Source organism: Salvelinus alpinus, chromosome 27 (assembly GCF_045679555.1).
Source record: "Salvelinus alpinus chromosome 27, SLU_Salpinus.1, whole genome shotgun sequence".
Taxonomy (NCBI): Eukaryota; Metazoa; Chordata; class Actinopteri; order Salmoniformes; family Salmonidae; genus Salvelinus; species Salvelinus alpinus.
The window spans coordinates 31,295,588-31,308,432 of NC_092112.1; the positions used below are offsets into that span (position 1 = coordinate 31,295,588).

The 12,845-nt window shown below is 41.1% G+C and overlaps 1 protein-coding gene across 3 annotated transcripts; it reads left to right on the forward strand.

The window, feature by feature from the left end:
• The first annotated feature begins 395 nt into the window (after positions 1-395).
• Positions 396-12,845, forward strand: lbr (lamin B receptor). 3 transcript variants are annotated; one of them, XM_071370285.1, is made up of 14 exons: positions 396-563; positions 3,349-3,523; positions 3,809-4,012; positions 4,339-4,416; positions 5,608-5,779; positions 6,164-6,357; positions 6,954-7,008; positions 7,235-7,429; positions 9,485-9,588; positions 10,008-10,133; positions 10,221-10,389; positions 10,522-10,602; positions 10,723-10,845; positions 11,035-12,845. In XM_071370285.1, the coding sequence occupies exons 2-14, from the start codon at positions 3,353-3,355 to the stop codon at positions 11,193-11,195; spliced, it is 1,833 nt and encodes a 610-aa protein (XP_071226386.1). In that variant the 5' UTR covers positions 396-563; positions 3,349-3,352; the 3' UTR covers positions 11,196-12,845. The 3 variants fall into 3 exon arrangements, with proteins under 3 accessions (XP_071226386.1, XP_071226385.1, XP_071226384.1); XM_071370284.1 differs by lacking the exon at positions 396-563 and adding an exon at positions 1,548-1,567; XM_071370283.1 differs by lacking the exon at positions 396-563 and adding an exon at positions 2,277-2,330.

Sequence of the window (12,845 nt, forward strand, 5' to 3'; positions counted from 1 at the left end):
ACAAATTGTTGTAAATGCTCTACAATTTACTACATAATCAAATCAAGAAAGGGTTTGTATGATATCATAGCATTTTCCATGCATCAATAATGCTGATGTAATTAATAATTAATCAATTTAAACATTAACTTCCATTTATACTAAAACAAAGATTATCTTCCATACAATTACAAAAAATATTTCCTCCATTTTGTCTTGACGCTTGTAGAAATCTGATGGCACATGACACGGAGTTGGAATCACTGAAGTAACTGGCAAGGCTAGAAATCTGACACCGTCAACAAAGAGAGTGGTAGGACAAACCGATTACAACCAATCCGCACTCTGTTAAAATCCTCTATCGACCAATCAGAACATTTTATAATTTTAAAAGAAAAGCTTTGTAGCCAATCAGCGAGCTTCGCGCCATCATAGACTGGTGGGCATCGCGGATAGAGGGAGGGAGAACGCGCTCTACATTCAGCTACGGATTTTACAAATATAGCTAGCTATATTTTTGTTCCACGTTTTTGACAGGATACATATCTTATTTTCCTAATTGGATTCGTACGTGTTATCTAAAGGTAATAGCGTTGATGCATATTTACCATTTATTGTGCATAAATGTGGTCACGTTTTAAATGTCTTTGTTGAGAACTTGGCCGCTAACTAACGGGTTTTCTTTAGTGTGTTTTGGGGTTGCGTGGGGTCAGCTAGCTAAAGTTAGCTACAGTAACCACTACAGCTGAGCATATGTCGTTATCTAGCTAACAACTTATTTTTTATTTTATATTAATTAGTGGCTATTTATTAGTTTTGCCTCTACACATTCAGCAATTTTACACCTATTTATGCGTCGGTGCAGTTTTTACAGTTGCAAAAACGTAAACATGCCCTGGAACAAGCTCGCTGACTATAACATTAGTTGACCTATTACAATGACCGACCGTTGACGACATCAATGATGTGCTTGGTCGCCGAGTTTAGTTCGCCTGCTTGGATGTTGCCACACACATACCTACTTGTTAACAAAATTAAGGAGGTTTCCTTTAAAATTATTCATAAATATTATCCTGCCAACCACTATATGAAGAAGTTTAAGGAAAACATCAACTCAAATTGCTCCTTTTGTAATGACCACCCAGAAACAGTGTTGCATCTTTTTTGGCATTGTATTCATGTAAGAAAAATGTGGCAAAACATCAGTAGATTTATTATTGAACACAAAAATAAATTTAACTGTATTTTAAGACTATTAAATACTCTACTAACAAAAAAGCTGTTAGAATTGTAAGTGTATGTATGTCCCTTAAGGTCCTTGTGTAATTGTAATGTGATATTGTACCCCCTAGCTCGATTGTCCATTATATATAATCTATATATACTTGTGTTCCCTTATGTACTTTCTGTATTGATTTGTTGTTAATAAAAATAAAGTTTAGTTCGCCTGCTACTAGCTAGCTAGTTAGGTCAACAATTACTAACAAAGGTTTGAATTCATGACGTTTTCCCTCCATCCCGCTGTCACTTGGAGCTATGGCCATTAAAGGAGCAGATACATTCGAGCAATCTTTACCACGAATCTAAGGTTACCTTTTGCACATTGATTCATATTTTGGGTTGCCCATTTTGATAGTTGACGTTGGCTAACCGCCAAAGTTAGCTTAGTTACACCGTTCTGATTGCTCTTCCAATTCAATCTAATGACTAGCTAAAATGGCTAGCTAGCCTACCGTTAGCTAGCTCCTTTTTGTTGTTGTAGATAACGTTGGTTTTTTGTTGCTCACTTTGTTTTTCTGACCAACTAAGTTAGCTAGCTTTAGACGGCTAAATATATCTCCGACCAAACATCCACAGATGTCTACATTTTATCCAAATATAAAAAAAAATATATATATATTTAAGTAACTTTAAACGTCTAATTCTATGGGAATATGTTCAACGCTGACTTGTGCGCAACATCCATCATTCAGTCACATCAATGAAACTAGCTAGCTGGCGGCTGAACTTCTCTAAGGTTAATGAACTAGCGGGGGCTGGGTGAATTTACTTTCTATAAAACCAATTGCAAACTCCCATTAGAGTATTTTGATCTATTCATTGAGACGATTTTACTTTTGGGTGTTGTATTTAAAAGGCTGTGTGTCGTACCTTTGGGTGTTGTATTTAAAAGGCTGTGTGCCCGAGGTATGACACACAAGGTATGGGATAACTTTCAAAGCTCCACCCACATCATACCGCGCATCCTTTCATCATTCCTGGAGTAGGGAACACTGTTCGCATCGTTTAGCTATACCTTTAACCATATGGAATTCAGCAGGGACGTCAGGACACCATCACAGAGCCTTTTGGTTTGTCAGTGTTGGTATTCATTAATGGAGGTGTTATGGAATGTGCTTTACTAGATTAGTGGGCTCACTGGTTCTATTTATAATCTGTGGGCCATTAGGAAAAGGATACTTATTTATTTTTCTAAAACATTTCAGCAGCTGTGGTGTCCCGTTTTGACTTATATTAGATGACAAATATGGCCAGTGCTGAGTAGTTGATTATGGTCATTACAAGGACAAGAGCTGTGGAATTCCAGTGAGCTTGGGCAGTAGTTGGGAATATGTCATGCATTTCACATCTATTTAAATAATATCTGCTTTGATAAGGATCTAGGTTTTCAAAGTGTGTGTGTAATGTGTGTTGACAGTTTGTGGGCAAAAAATATTGGGCTTTAACTTGTTGATATGAAGTGTTGGTTTATGGGTAGACATAGAAGCACAACTTCCAATGTCTGTCAAACTTCTAAAATGCATTTTTTGATGTTACCTGACCGTTACTCGAATCCAGTGTACAAAGGCTATTGAAAGCGTGACAAAGGGGGCTGGAGTGGCAATGTCGAGTTTAAACCTACAGAGTTAAACCTAGTGGGGACGGGCACGTCAGCACTTCTGTGAGCTCCGCAGCCCCTTCCATACCGCTGACCTCACTGCTCCATTGTGTCAAGCCGTACACGTGTCTGTCCCCCTTTACATTTTCTTAATGCGCACTGTAAATGTCTCATCTAGCCTAATCCACTCACGCCAAAGTCAAGTAGAGGCAGTGGAGCGCGTGATTGGGGAAATGTTGTGAAGGAGCGTTCTCTCCCATCGTAGATGGTTTTGGTATGCACACCTGATTCATTTGAAAAAGTTTATCTAACGTGATAGGCCTACTTATAAATTGACACCTTTGTTGAATTTGTCGGGGTAAAGTGAAAGAGAAAACAGAAGCCGCATGTCTTAACACTGAAATAATATTTTTGTCTTAGTTCAAAGGTTCAAAATCCTCTTGTATTTCCCCTGTTTTTTTTAACTTGTGTTCTCTCTCGCTCTCTGTCAGGTAAATGAGGATGCCGAGTATCAAGTTTCAGAGTGGGGACACAGTGATGGGCCGCTGGCCCGGCAGCAGCCTGTTCTACGAGGTCAAGGTGCTGAGCTACGATGCCAAGAATCAGCTCTACACTGTTATCTACAAGGACGGCACCGAACTGGAGCTCAGAGAGTCTGACATGAAGGTAGTAGCACAATCTATCTCCATGGCAACCATGTCACTGAAGACGTGACCCAGATGAATATAAATGTCACATAATGTGACTTCTCTTTTGGATGGTGTTTTTATACCTTGAGAATTTTCAGACATTTTGAGCTTATAATATTATTGTAGTACATAATCAAATCTTATGAGCCTTTTATGATAAGTTGATTGCTCCATTGGCGCTGCCTTTTACAATTCAGTTATGTAATAGCTATGTAATAACAAGTTGTAACCTTGCTAAATGCTGTAACTTATGTTGTTCCAGAATCCCACTGGGTTCAAACCAAGCCGTCGCTCTCGTTCTCGCTCACGCTCCCCGTCGCGGCGGCGCAGTCGCTCCCGTAGCCCGGCCAGGACCACCAGGCGCTCCTCGTCACGCACTGTCAGCGGCACCTTCATCGCGGAGACCCACAACGCACGCAAGGAGCCCAAACTGAAAGAAGTGCTGGAAGTCAGACTCGTTCCTGTGGTGAGGAGCATGTGATGTCACACTGCTGGGATTTAGAATGGCTTTTTGTTTTGAAATATTGCTCTACTGATGTTTGTATGCTGCCTGAGTTTGTGTATTCAGGATGTACTGTAAAATGTATGGCCTCAGAGATGGCATTATTTAATTTAATTACATTAGTAAACAATGGTTTAATAAACCCGTTTCTTTAGCGTAGTGTGAATTAACAACTTATAGTGTTAATTCGATGGGTCCATCTTTGCTTAGACATGCAGTGTTGGTCATCACGTTCGTTTTTCTGCATGTTGATGTTTTTGCTTCCTTCACTCCATTTTAATTTACCACAGGCAAAGCCAATTGAGAACAATATCAACAATAAGCATGAAAAGACAGAGGAGAATGATACTGCTAACACATTCAACGAGGTGAGACTTCTAGATATGTACTTCAGGAATACTTTTTTTTCTGTCCATCCATAATTGTCTCAATGATCCTAGAACAAAATAAAAGTTTGTGTTGGGCTGTAAGCAAGATGACCCAAAGTCATGGCATTAGGCAATGGAACTGTCCCTAGCTGTACTGCTTGTTTGTAAATCGGCTTGTAGGAATGTCATGGTGCGTGCATGTTGTACCTCCTGTGTGTTGGGAGGACTGCATGGGGGAGTCAGCCTGACTGAGCTACACACTCACACCACTTAGCGTCTTGCTAATGTTCCATCAGTCAGTCACATGCTGTTGGAACATGTGCTGCCTGTTTTCTCTGCTCTCCTCAGAGGTTCTGAGGACTTCTCATTGTACGTTATGAGGACTAGTTTACGTTAAACAAATACCAAGACTTTGGCTATCAGTATGCCCGTGGCCATGTAACACTGCCAACTTAGTAGTAAAACCAAACAATGGTTTATGGTATTTCCCGCTATAACAAGATAAGTGTTCACTTTTCCTTTTAATAGCAGATGCACATCTAAAGCTAATTTGTTTGGCAAATAGAATGGATGGGCATGACAGGAACGCTCATAGTGTCTGCCTGTCACTGAATTCACTGCCATTGCATCAGATTTGGGCCTGTATAGTGAGACATTGTACCTTTTATTAAAGTCTTACTGTTTATATTTTGCTGTCGTATTTTCCCCATGTTTGTCTGACCTGTGAAACAGCAAGGCCTGTAGGCCACAGCAAATTCACGAGCTCCATTGTCCCTTACTTTAGACTCAGGCATTCATGCTGTCTGCCCGCCTGACCTCTTAAGCGGCCATCAACCAAAACATGTACGTGTACACGCAGCAGTGTTCTAGAATATTTGACCGCTGGCTTTCGTACTTTCTAAATTCCAAACGTCAACACATTCAAATTAATAAAGGACGAGTAGGCTATGTTGGTTGGTAATATTGGGGAGGTGCACGTTCGGGCTATGTGTCACAATGAGACGCCGGACTATCGTGTCTGTAGACTCTGAATTACACTTTACGCCCCCATCTCACCAGCTGTGTGAGACCAAACGTTGTCTATTCTACGATAACCTCCCCCATAAGCTCAAGTCACAGTTGTTTAGACATGTTGTTCATGTCTGTGTAAATACATACCACTCAGCCTGTCCCTTGTGTGTCTACTTCCAGAAGCTTGCAGAGGTGGAGCCAGAGAAGAAAGTAGTAGAGAGCCGCTACAACTTGAGACGCAGGAAGGATGACGGTGACGCCAAGCCAGCCGAGCAGACGGAGGAGGATGAGCAGAAGCCTGCAGTAGCCACAGCCCCCATCACCACTGAGCTGGAGTTTGGAGGGAGGCTAGGTGAGAAACTGAGAAATGTGGTTGCTGTGCCTATCCCATCTTGTCGTGTGCTGGATAAAGTGAGGGAAAAACAATGGTGCTAGTCTGCACACTGTTTTGCCAATAAAATTGCACTAGGGTGCTTGTCTGCACTAGCCTGGGTACCATCTGTTTAGATAACATTCCACTCCTTGCGCTCCGTGTCATATGTCAAAGATGTTTAGCATGGCAAGGAGTGGATTGATAGCTAAACAAACTGGTACCCAGACTAAGTCTGTAAATCCTTTGTCAATGTATTTCTTGAGGGGCCGGTAACAGGGTAAACATAAGTCAGACAGTTGGAGAAGGACCAGGCTGACTTCCCTTGGCTCCAGTCACTCAGTGTCTTTCCCCCTGTATTTGCAGGAGTGTTCTGCATGACTCTACTCCTGCCTGCGACGGTGTTGGGCCTGATGGTGGTTTGCAGTCAGGAGGATGCTAGCCTGATGAGTTCCCCCCCTCTGCCTGCTCTTGACTCCCTGTGGGACCTACAGGTGTTTGGCATGGTGGTCCTCTGGTTGCTCTTCCAGGCCCTGCTCTACGTGCTGCCTGTTGGAAAGGTACCATGATCGCCCACCTCACTGCTTTGTTGGCGCACATGTAGAATCAGAATCACCAAATTCTGTTCTAGTCATTGTGGAGAGAAAAAAAGAACTCAACCGTAGATGACTGCATTCTTAGAATTTCTACTCCCACCCCCTCTGAAGACTACACACACTGGCAAATACACACACCAACCGTCCCTGAGAGTACAGGCAGTACACATGACTCCCATCTGTAACCTGAACAGAGCACATGACCGGCGCTCACTTCTGCTCGTTAGCCGGAGCAGAGGAGAGAAATGAGATTAGTCAGCGGGAGTAGGCTACGCTCCACACTGGAACTCTACAGGAGAGAATGGGACATTTTGTTCTTATTTTCATAATCTCCTGATCTTCCTTATGAAAACTGTTGAAGCACATGTGTCTTTTTCAGAATGTATGAAACTTTCACCATATGGCTCCCAGGAAATCACATGTTCTCTAGGTCTGGGAGACATTAGTAAAAGGGATGCTGTACAAAAAGTCACCTGTCCTATCTACATTTACCCTCTCAGATAATGTATTTCCTGTAAGGTTGAATGAATGTCCAACCTGTGTGCTTTTGTTGTCCCCAGGTTGTGGAAGGAATGCCCCTGAAGAATGGAGAGAGGCTGAAATACAGAATGAACAGTGAGGCATTCTTCTGTGTTATGTCTTTTTTTTTTTTTTTTTTTTTCAACGGAATGAAATGAGATGAACTAGTCTGTTACCCCCAGCACTTATGATAGCTCTAGTAAAGCACTATGCCAATGTATTTCATTAACATGTAAGTTGTGAAAGGAAACTAGGAAATACCTTTTGGTTGAGGTACTTCCTGTGTATTAACCCTGTATGTTTCCCTCTCCTCCACCACCAGCCCTCTATGCCTTTGTGCTGACGGTGGCTGCCCTGGGGGCTGCAGTGCACCACAAGATAGACCTCAGCTACATCCACAGCCACTTCCTCCAGCTGGCTTTGTCTTCCCTGCTCTGCTCTGTCCTGCTTAGTGTCTACCTGTATGTCCGCTCTCGCTGGGCAACCCAGGACCTGCTGGCCCCTGGAGGAAACTCTGGTGAGTGGGTGTTTGTGTGTAGTTGTCACTGGTAAACATACTAGAGGTCGATCGATTATGATTTTTCAACACCGATACCGATTATTGGAGAACCAATCATTTTTAGTTTTTTGCGTATTTTTATTTGTAATAATGACAATTACAACAATACTGAATGAACACTTATTTTAACTTAATATAATACATCAATAAAATCAATTTAGCCTCAAATAAATAATAAAACATGTTCAATTTGGTTTAAATAATGCAAAAACAAAGTGTTGGAGAAGAAAGTAAAAGTGCAATATGTGCCATGTAAGAAAGCTAACGTTTAAGTTCCTTGCTCAGAACATGAGAACATATGAAAGCTGGTGGTTCCTTTTAACATGAGTCTTCAATATTCCCAGGTAAGAAGGTTTAGGTTGTAGTTATTATAGGAATTATAGGACTATTTCTTTCTATACGATTTGTATTTCATATACCTTTGACTATTGGATGTACTTATAGGCACTTTAGTATTGCCAGTGTAACAGTATAGCTTCCATCCCTCTCCTCGTTGCTACCTGGGCTCGAACCAGGAACACATCGACAACACCCACCCTCGAAGCAGCGTTACCCATGCAGAGCAAGGGGAACAACTACTCCAAGTCTCAGAGCGAGTCACGTTTGAAACGCTATTAGCGCACACCCCGCTAACTAGCTAGCCGTTTCACATCGGTTACACCAGCCTAATCTCGGGAGTTGATAGGATTAAAGTCATAAACAGCGCAATGCTTGAAGCATTGCGAAGAGCTGCTGGCAAAACGCACGAAAGTGCTGTTTGAATGAATGCTTACGAGTCTGCTGGTGCCTACCATCGCTCAGTCAGACTGCTCTATCAAATAATAGACTTAATTATAACATAATAACACACAGAAATACGAGCCTTTGGTCATTAATATGGTCGAATCCGGAAACTATCATCTCGAAAACAAAACGTTTATTCTTTCAGTGAAATACGGAACCGTTCCGTATTTTATCTAACGGGTGGCATCCATAAGTCTAAATATTCCTGTTACATTGCACAACCTTCAATGTTATGTCATAATTACGTAAATTCTGGCAAATTAGTTCGCAATGAGCCAGGTAGCCCAAACTGTTGCATATACCCTGACTCTGTGTGCAATGAACGCAAGAGAAGTGACACAATTTCACCTGATTAATATTGCCTGCTAACCTGGATTTCTTTTAGCTAAATATGCAGGTTTAAAAAATATACACTTCTGTGTATTGATTTTAAGAAAGGCATTGATGTTTATGGTTAGGTACACGTTGGAGCAACGACAGTCCTTTTTCGCCAATGTGCACCGCATCGATTATGCAACGTAGGACACGCCAGATAAACTAGTAATATCATCAACCATGTGTAGTTATAACTAGTGATTATGATTGATTGATTGTTTTTTATAAGAGAAGTTTAATGATAGCTAGCAACTTACCTTGGCTTCTTACTGCATTCGTGTAACAGGCAGGCTCCTCGTGAGGCAGGTGGTTAGAGCGTTGGACTAGTTAACCGTAAGGTTGCAAGATTGAATCCCTGAGCTGACACGGTAAAAATCTGTCGTTCTGCCCCTGAACAGTTAACCCACCGTTCCTAGGCCGTCATTGAAAATAAGAATGTTTTCTTAACTGACTTGCCTAGTTAAATAAAGGGGGGGGGGGGCAACATCGGCGTCCAAAAATAACGATTTCCGATTGTTATGAAAACTTGAAATCGGCCCTAGTTAATTGGCCATTCCGATTAATCGGTCGACGTCTAAAACATACTTCTACAATCTGGGTGTGATATGATTCCATGAAATGGCTCTATTATGACATGGACCAGCATAAGGTTAAGAGCAAAGGTGAATTGATCCAGAGCTATAGAATTAGGTAAAGGATCCACCATCTTGGCATCAAATGTTCAATTGATTCTGACAGGAGAATTGCATTCCAATCCTCGAGGTGAAAGCTGTATGTCTGTACTACCCATTTGAATGATGATGCCTCACAAATGGTCAACATAATATGATTAATTTGTTCTTCTCACCTCCTCAGGGAGTGTTATTTATGACTTCTTCATGGGAAGTGAACTTAACCCCCGGATCAAAGGCTTTGATCTCAAATACTTCTGTGAGCTGCGCCCAGGATTGATTGGTTGGGTAAGTTTAACTAGTGTACTGAAATATTTCCATTAAAGTACTTCTCAGCTGTATATTAGAGACATTTAGTGTAGATTAAGCTGTTTATTTCCTCAAACACAACTGCAAAAACAAAACTCTCCCATTCTGTTTATTACTCCCTCTAGTGGTAAAATGTAAACTGCTTTGAATACATCCTAAAATAATTCTACTGTACATTTTGGAGCCAGTTTGTTTAACTGTCTGTTCAACGAGAGTGTTTAATCAGACCTGTGATCTTAATTCCATTACTTTACTTTTAGATTTGTGAATTGTTAGATAATACTGCACTGTTGGAGCTAGGAACACAAGCATTTCTTTACGCCTGCAGTAATATCTGCTAAATATGTGTATGTGACCAATACAATTTGATTAGATTTTGACATCTCTGTTCTGTCCAGCTGGTGATCAACGCTGCCATGGCTCTGGCTGAGATGCAACTCCACCACCTGGACTACCCCTCGCCAGCCATGATCCTGGTCAACTGCTTCCACCTGCTCTATGTGCTTGATGCCTTCTGGCATGAGGTACAAAACCTGCTTTTTCTTTCTGCCTGATTTGGTGTTTAGTCTATTTATTTGGTTGTAATCTAATGGTCGATTGTTGCTCCCCAGGAGGGCGTCCTGAGCTATATGGATATTACCCATGATGGGTTTGGCTTCATGCTGGCATTTGGAGACTTAATGTGGGTCCCCTTCACCTTCAGTCTCCAGGCCTACTACCTGGTTCACCACCCCAATCACCTCTCTCTGCCCTGGATCGTAGGCATCGTCACTCTCAATGGTTAGTCGGTAGTACTGACTCAATACTCAGACCTTTAGTATTGGCTTATGTTCATGTTAGTCCTACATGTCATCTGTGATATTCTTTTTGTTGTATGACTAACAGTGACATTTTCTTTACATCATTTGTTAGTCATTGGATTTAGCATCTTCCGTAAAGCAAACTCACAGAAAAACGCCTTCAGAAGAAATCCATCAGACCCCACATTATCCCGTAAGTCCCCAATCCCATTCATGTATATACATTAGCCATTTGCAGGCTCCCTGCCTTGATAAAGGGATGGAGTTAGTCCCCATCATGTTGTTGGACTCACTGTATCTCTGTGTTTTCCAGATCTGAAGACTATCCCTACTGCCACTGGGAAGAGTCTCCTGGTATCTGGTCTGTGGGGGCTAGTCCGTCACCCCAACTACCTGGGGGACCTCATCATGGCTCTGGCATGGTCCCTACCCTGTGGTGAGTGATGGCTAATCAGCTAGTTAGTTACCAGGTATTTGTTTTTTGTATGCATTTTTTCCTGGGTTGTACTGACGAGGCATCAGAAACAGCCCAGTAAAGCTAGATGTGTTTTGATGGGTGTATAGTGTGAAGATGAGACGCTGTAGTGTATGTTGACCTTTTGTGTTGTCTGTGGTCGTCCTGTAGGGTTCACCCACATCCTGCCATACTTCTATGTGATCTACCTATCCATCCTACTGGTTCACCGGGAGGCCCGAGACGAGGCCCAGTGCAGGAGGAAGTATGGCTCGGCGTGGGATGACTACTGCCGAGAGGTCCGCTACCGCATCATCCCCAGAGTCTACTGAGGCCTATGCCACCCCTGCCCCCACGCCACGCCCTTCAATTCTGCAAGCTTACGACTCATCACACGGCTGCATGAGTTCACTGAAAAAACAAGTTGTTTGAGAACATTTGAATTTTGGAAAGGGGGACTCTTGATTCTTGGAAGTACCACAGGAACAGCTTTCTTTTGAACTTACATGGTTTTAGGAAGGTAAACACTCATTGGCCGGCTGAATTTTGTTAATGCCTTTGTTTAGAGAGAAACATTTGGAAAAAATAAGCCTCAGAATCTAGTGAAGTGATGTGTATATATTTTGTACATATACATTTTTTTAACTGAAAGATACCTGTAAACAACATTGCATATTTGGTCTGTGTTAGTTTTCTTTGCTCCCATATTTGAAGTGTACAATATTTTCTTGGCTTTTATTTTGAAGTATTTTGTAATGATACATTTGGTATACATTACTTGTGTATATTGTGAATGGTGGGATTTAAAATGTTCTTTTTTCCCCCTGTACAGTTGACATAGGACTAACGTTCTCCCTCGGGATCACGACGTTGTCACAAAATTGCATTTAGTTTTTTTGGTCTTAATTTATATATATTTTTATATATAGAGAGATATGTAGCCTAGTGTTAACTGAGAGTGATAAAAATATTTGGTGGTTTTAAATGCACTATGCGAGATTGCGTTTTATACCCAAAGTCTATTATTTGTCTTTGCTACCTCAGGTTCTGTCAAATTCCTCCCCAGTCCTCTGGATGGTGGTGTTGCTTAGTGCTCCTGTGATAGTCAGTCACTGTTTCAGAGGGAAGACAACCCATCTGTTATCAAATCGACATACACGTAGTCTTATTTAATACCATTAGAATTTGCAACGGTGCTTATAGGCAGTATCCATTCAAGCACCACAAACCTTAAGTTATTCAAGACCGTACTTTTAAAAAAAGGTGTCAATAATGACATGATTTTTTAATGTTTTATTTTATTTTAGTATTTTCAAGTTTATACTGTGACATTCTGCACAATGCTGTGTAGTGTGGTAGCCATCTGGCAACATTGGTGGTTTATCCTGTGCATTCTCAAACCCAAACAAGTATTTTTGGACCCAGCTGTAGATGAACAGCATCGCAGCAATATGTCAACTAGAATATGTGGCATTTTATGTGACTAAATGCAATGTACATATTCTAAATTTGTTTTTATTTTAAGTAAAAAAATATACAAGTTAATGGTAGTAATCATAGATATTATGTTTCACGCGTAGATATTGAAAGTTACATTTGATTTTAACTGTTTTGTTTTTAAGTTAATTGCCTGAATTACCTTTGTAGCCATTTTTGTTTACAGCTAGATCTGCCGTTATTACTGACTCAGTCATCTGAGAAGATTACTTGTGATTTGTCATTTATCATGAACTATTTCTCATTGAGCCACGTTCTGTACCCAACCCCTGTGTTTGTGGCGGATGGGACTGGTAACAATATCCTATTTTGGTCAGCTGGTAGTTTGTCGAAGCTAAAAGTTGGAAGTAACTAAGAATTTGGAAGAAGACCCAAAGTTTTTGAATCGTTAAATTCTGGTGGAGACAGATCAAACCTGTGACAGTGGCTGGAAAGCTTGCATTGTACAAACATTTTGGCAAAAAAAATAAAGGTTTCAACTTACA

Excerpts from the sequence above, each read along its gene's own strand:
- lbr (XM_071370285.1), top strand. The coding sequence starts at position 3,353 with ATGAGGATGCCGAGTATCAAGTTTCAGAGTGGGGACACAGTGATGGGC. Across the intron at positions 4,013-4,338 it reads AAGTCAGACTCGTTCCTGTG|GCAAAGCCAATTGAGAACAA; the intron begins GTGAGGAGCATG and ends AATTTACCACAG. Across the intron at positions 7,430-9,484 it reads GGCCCCTGGAGGAAACTCTG|GGAGTGTTATTTATGACTTC; the intron begins GTGAGTGGGTGT and ends TCACCTCCTCAG.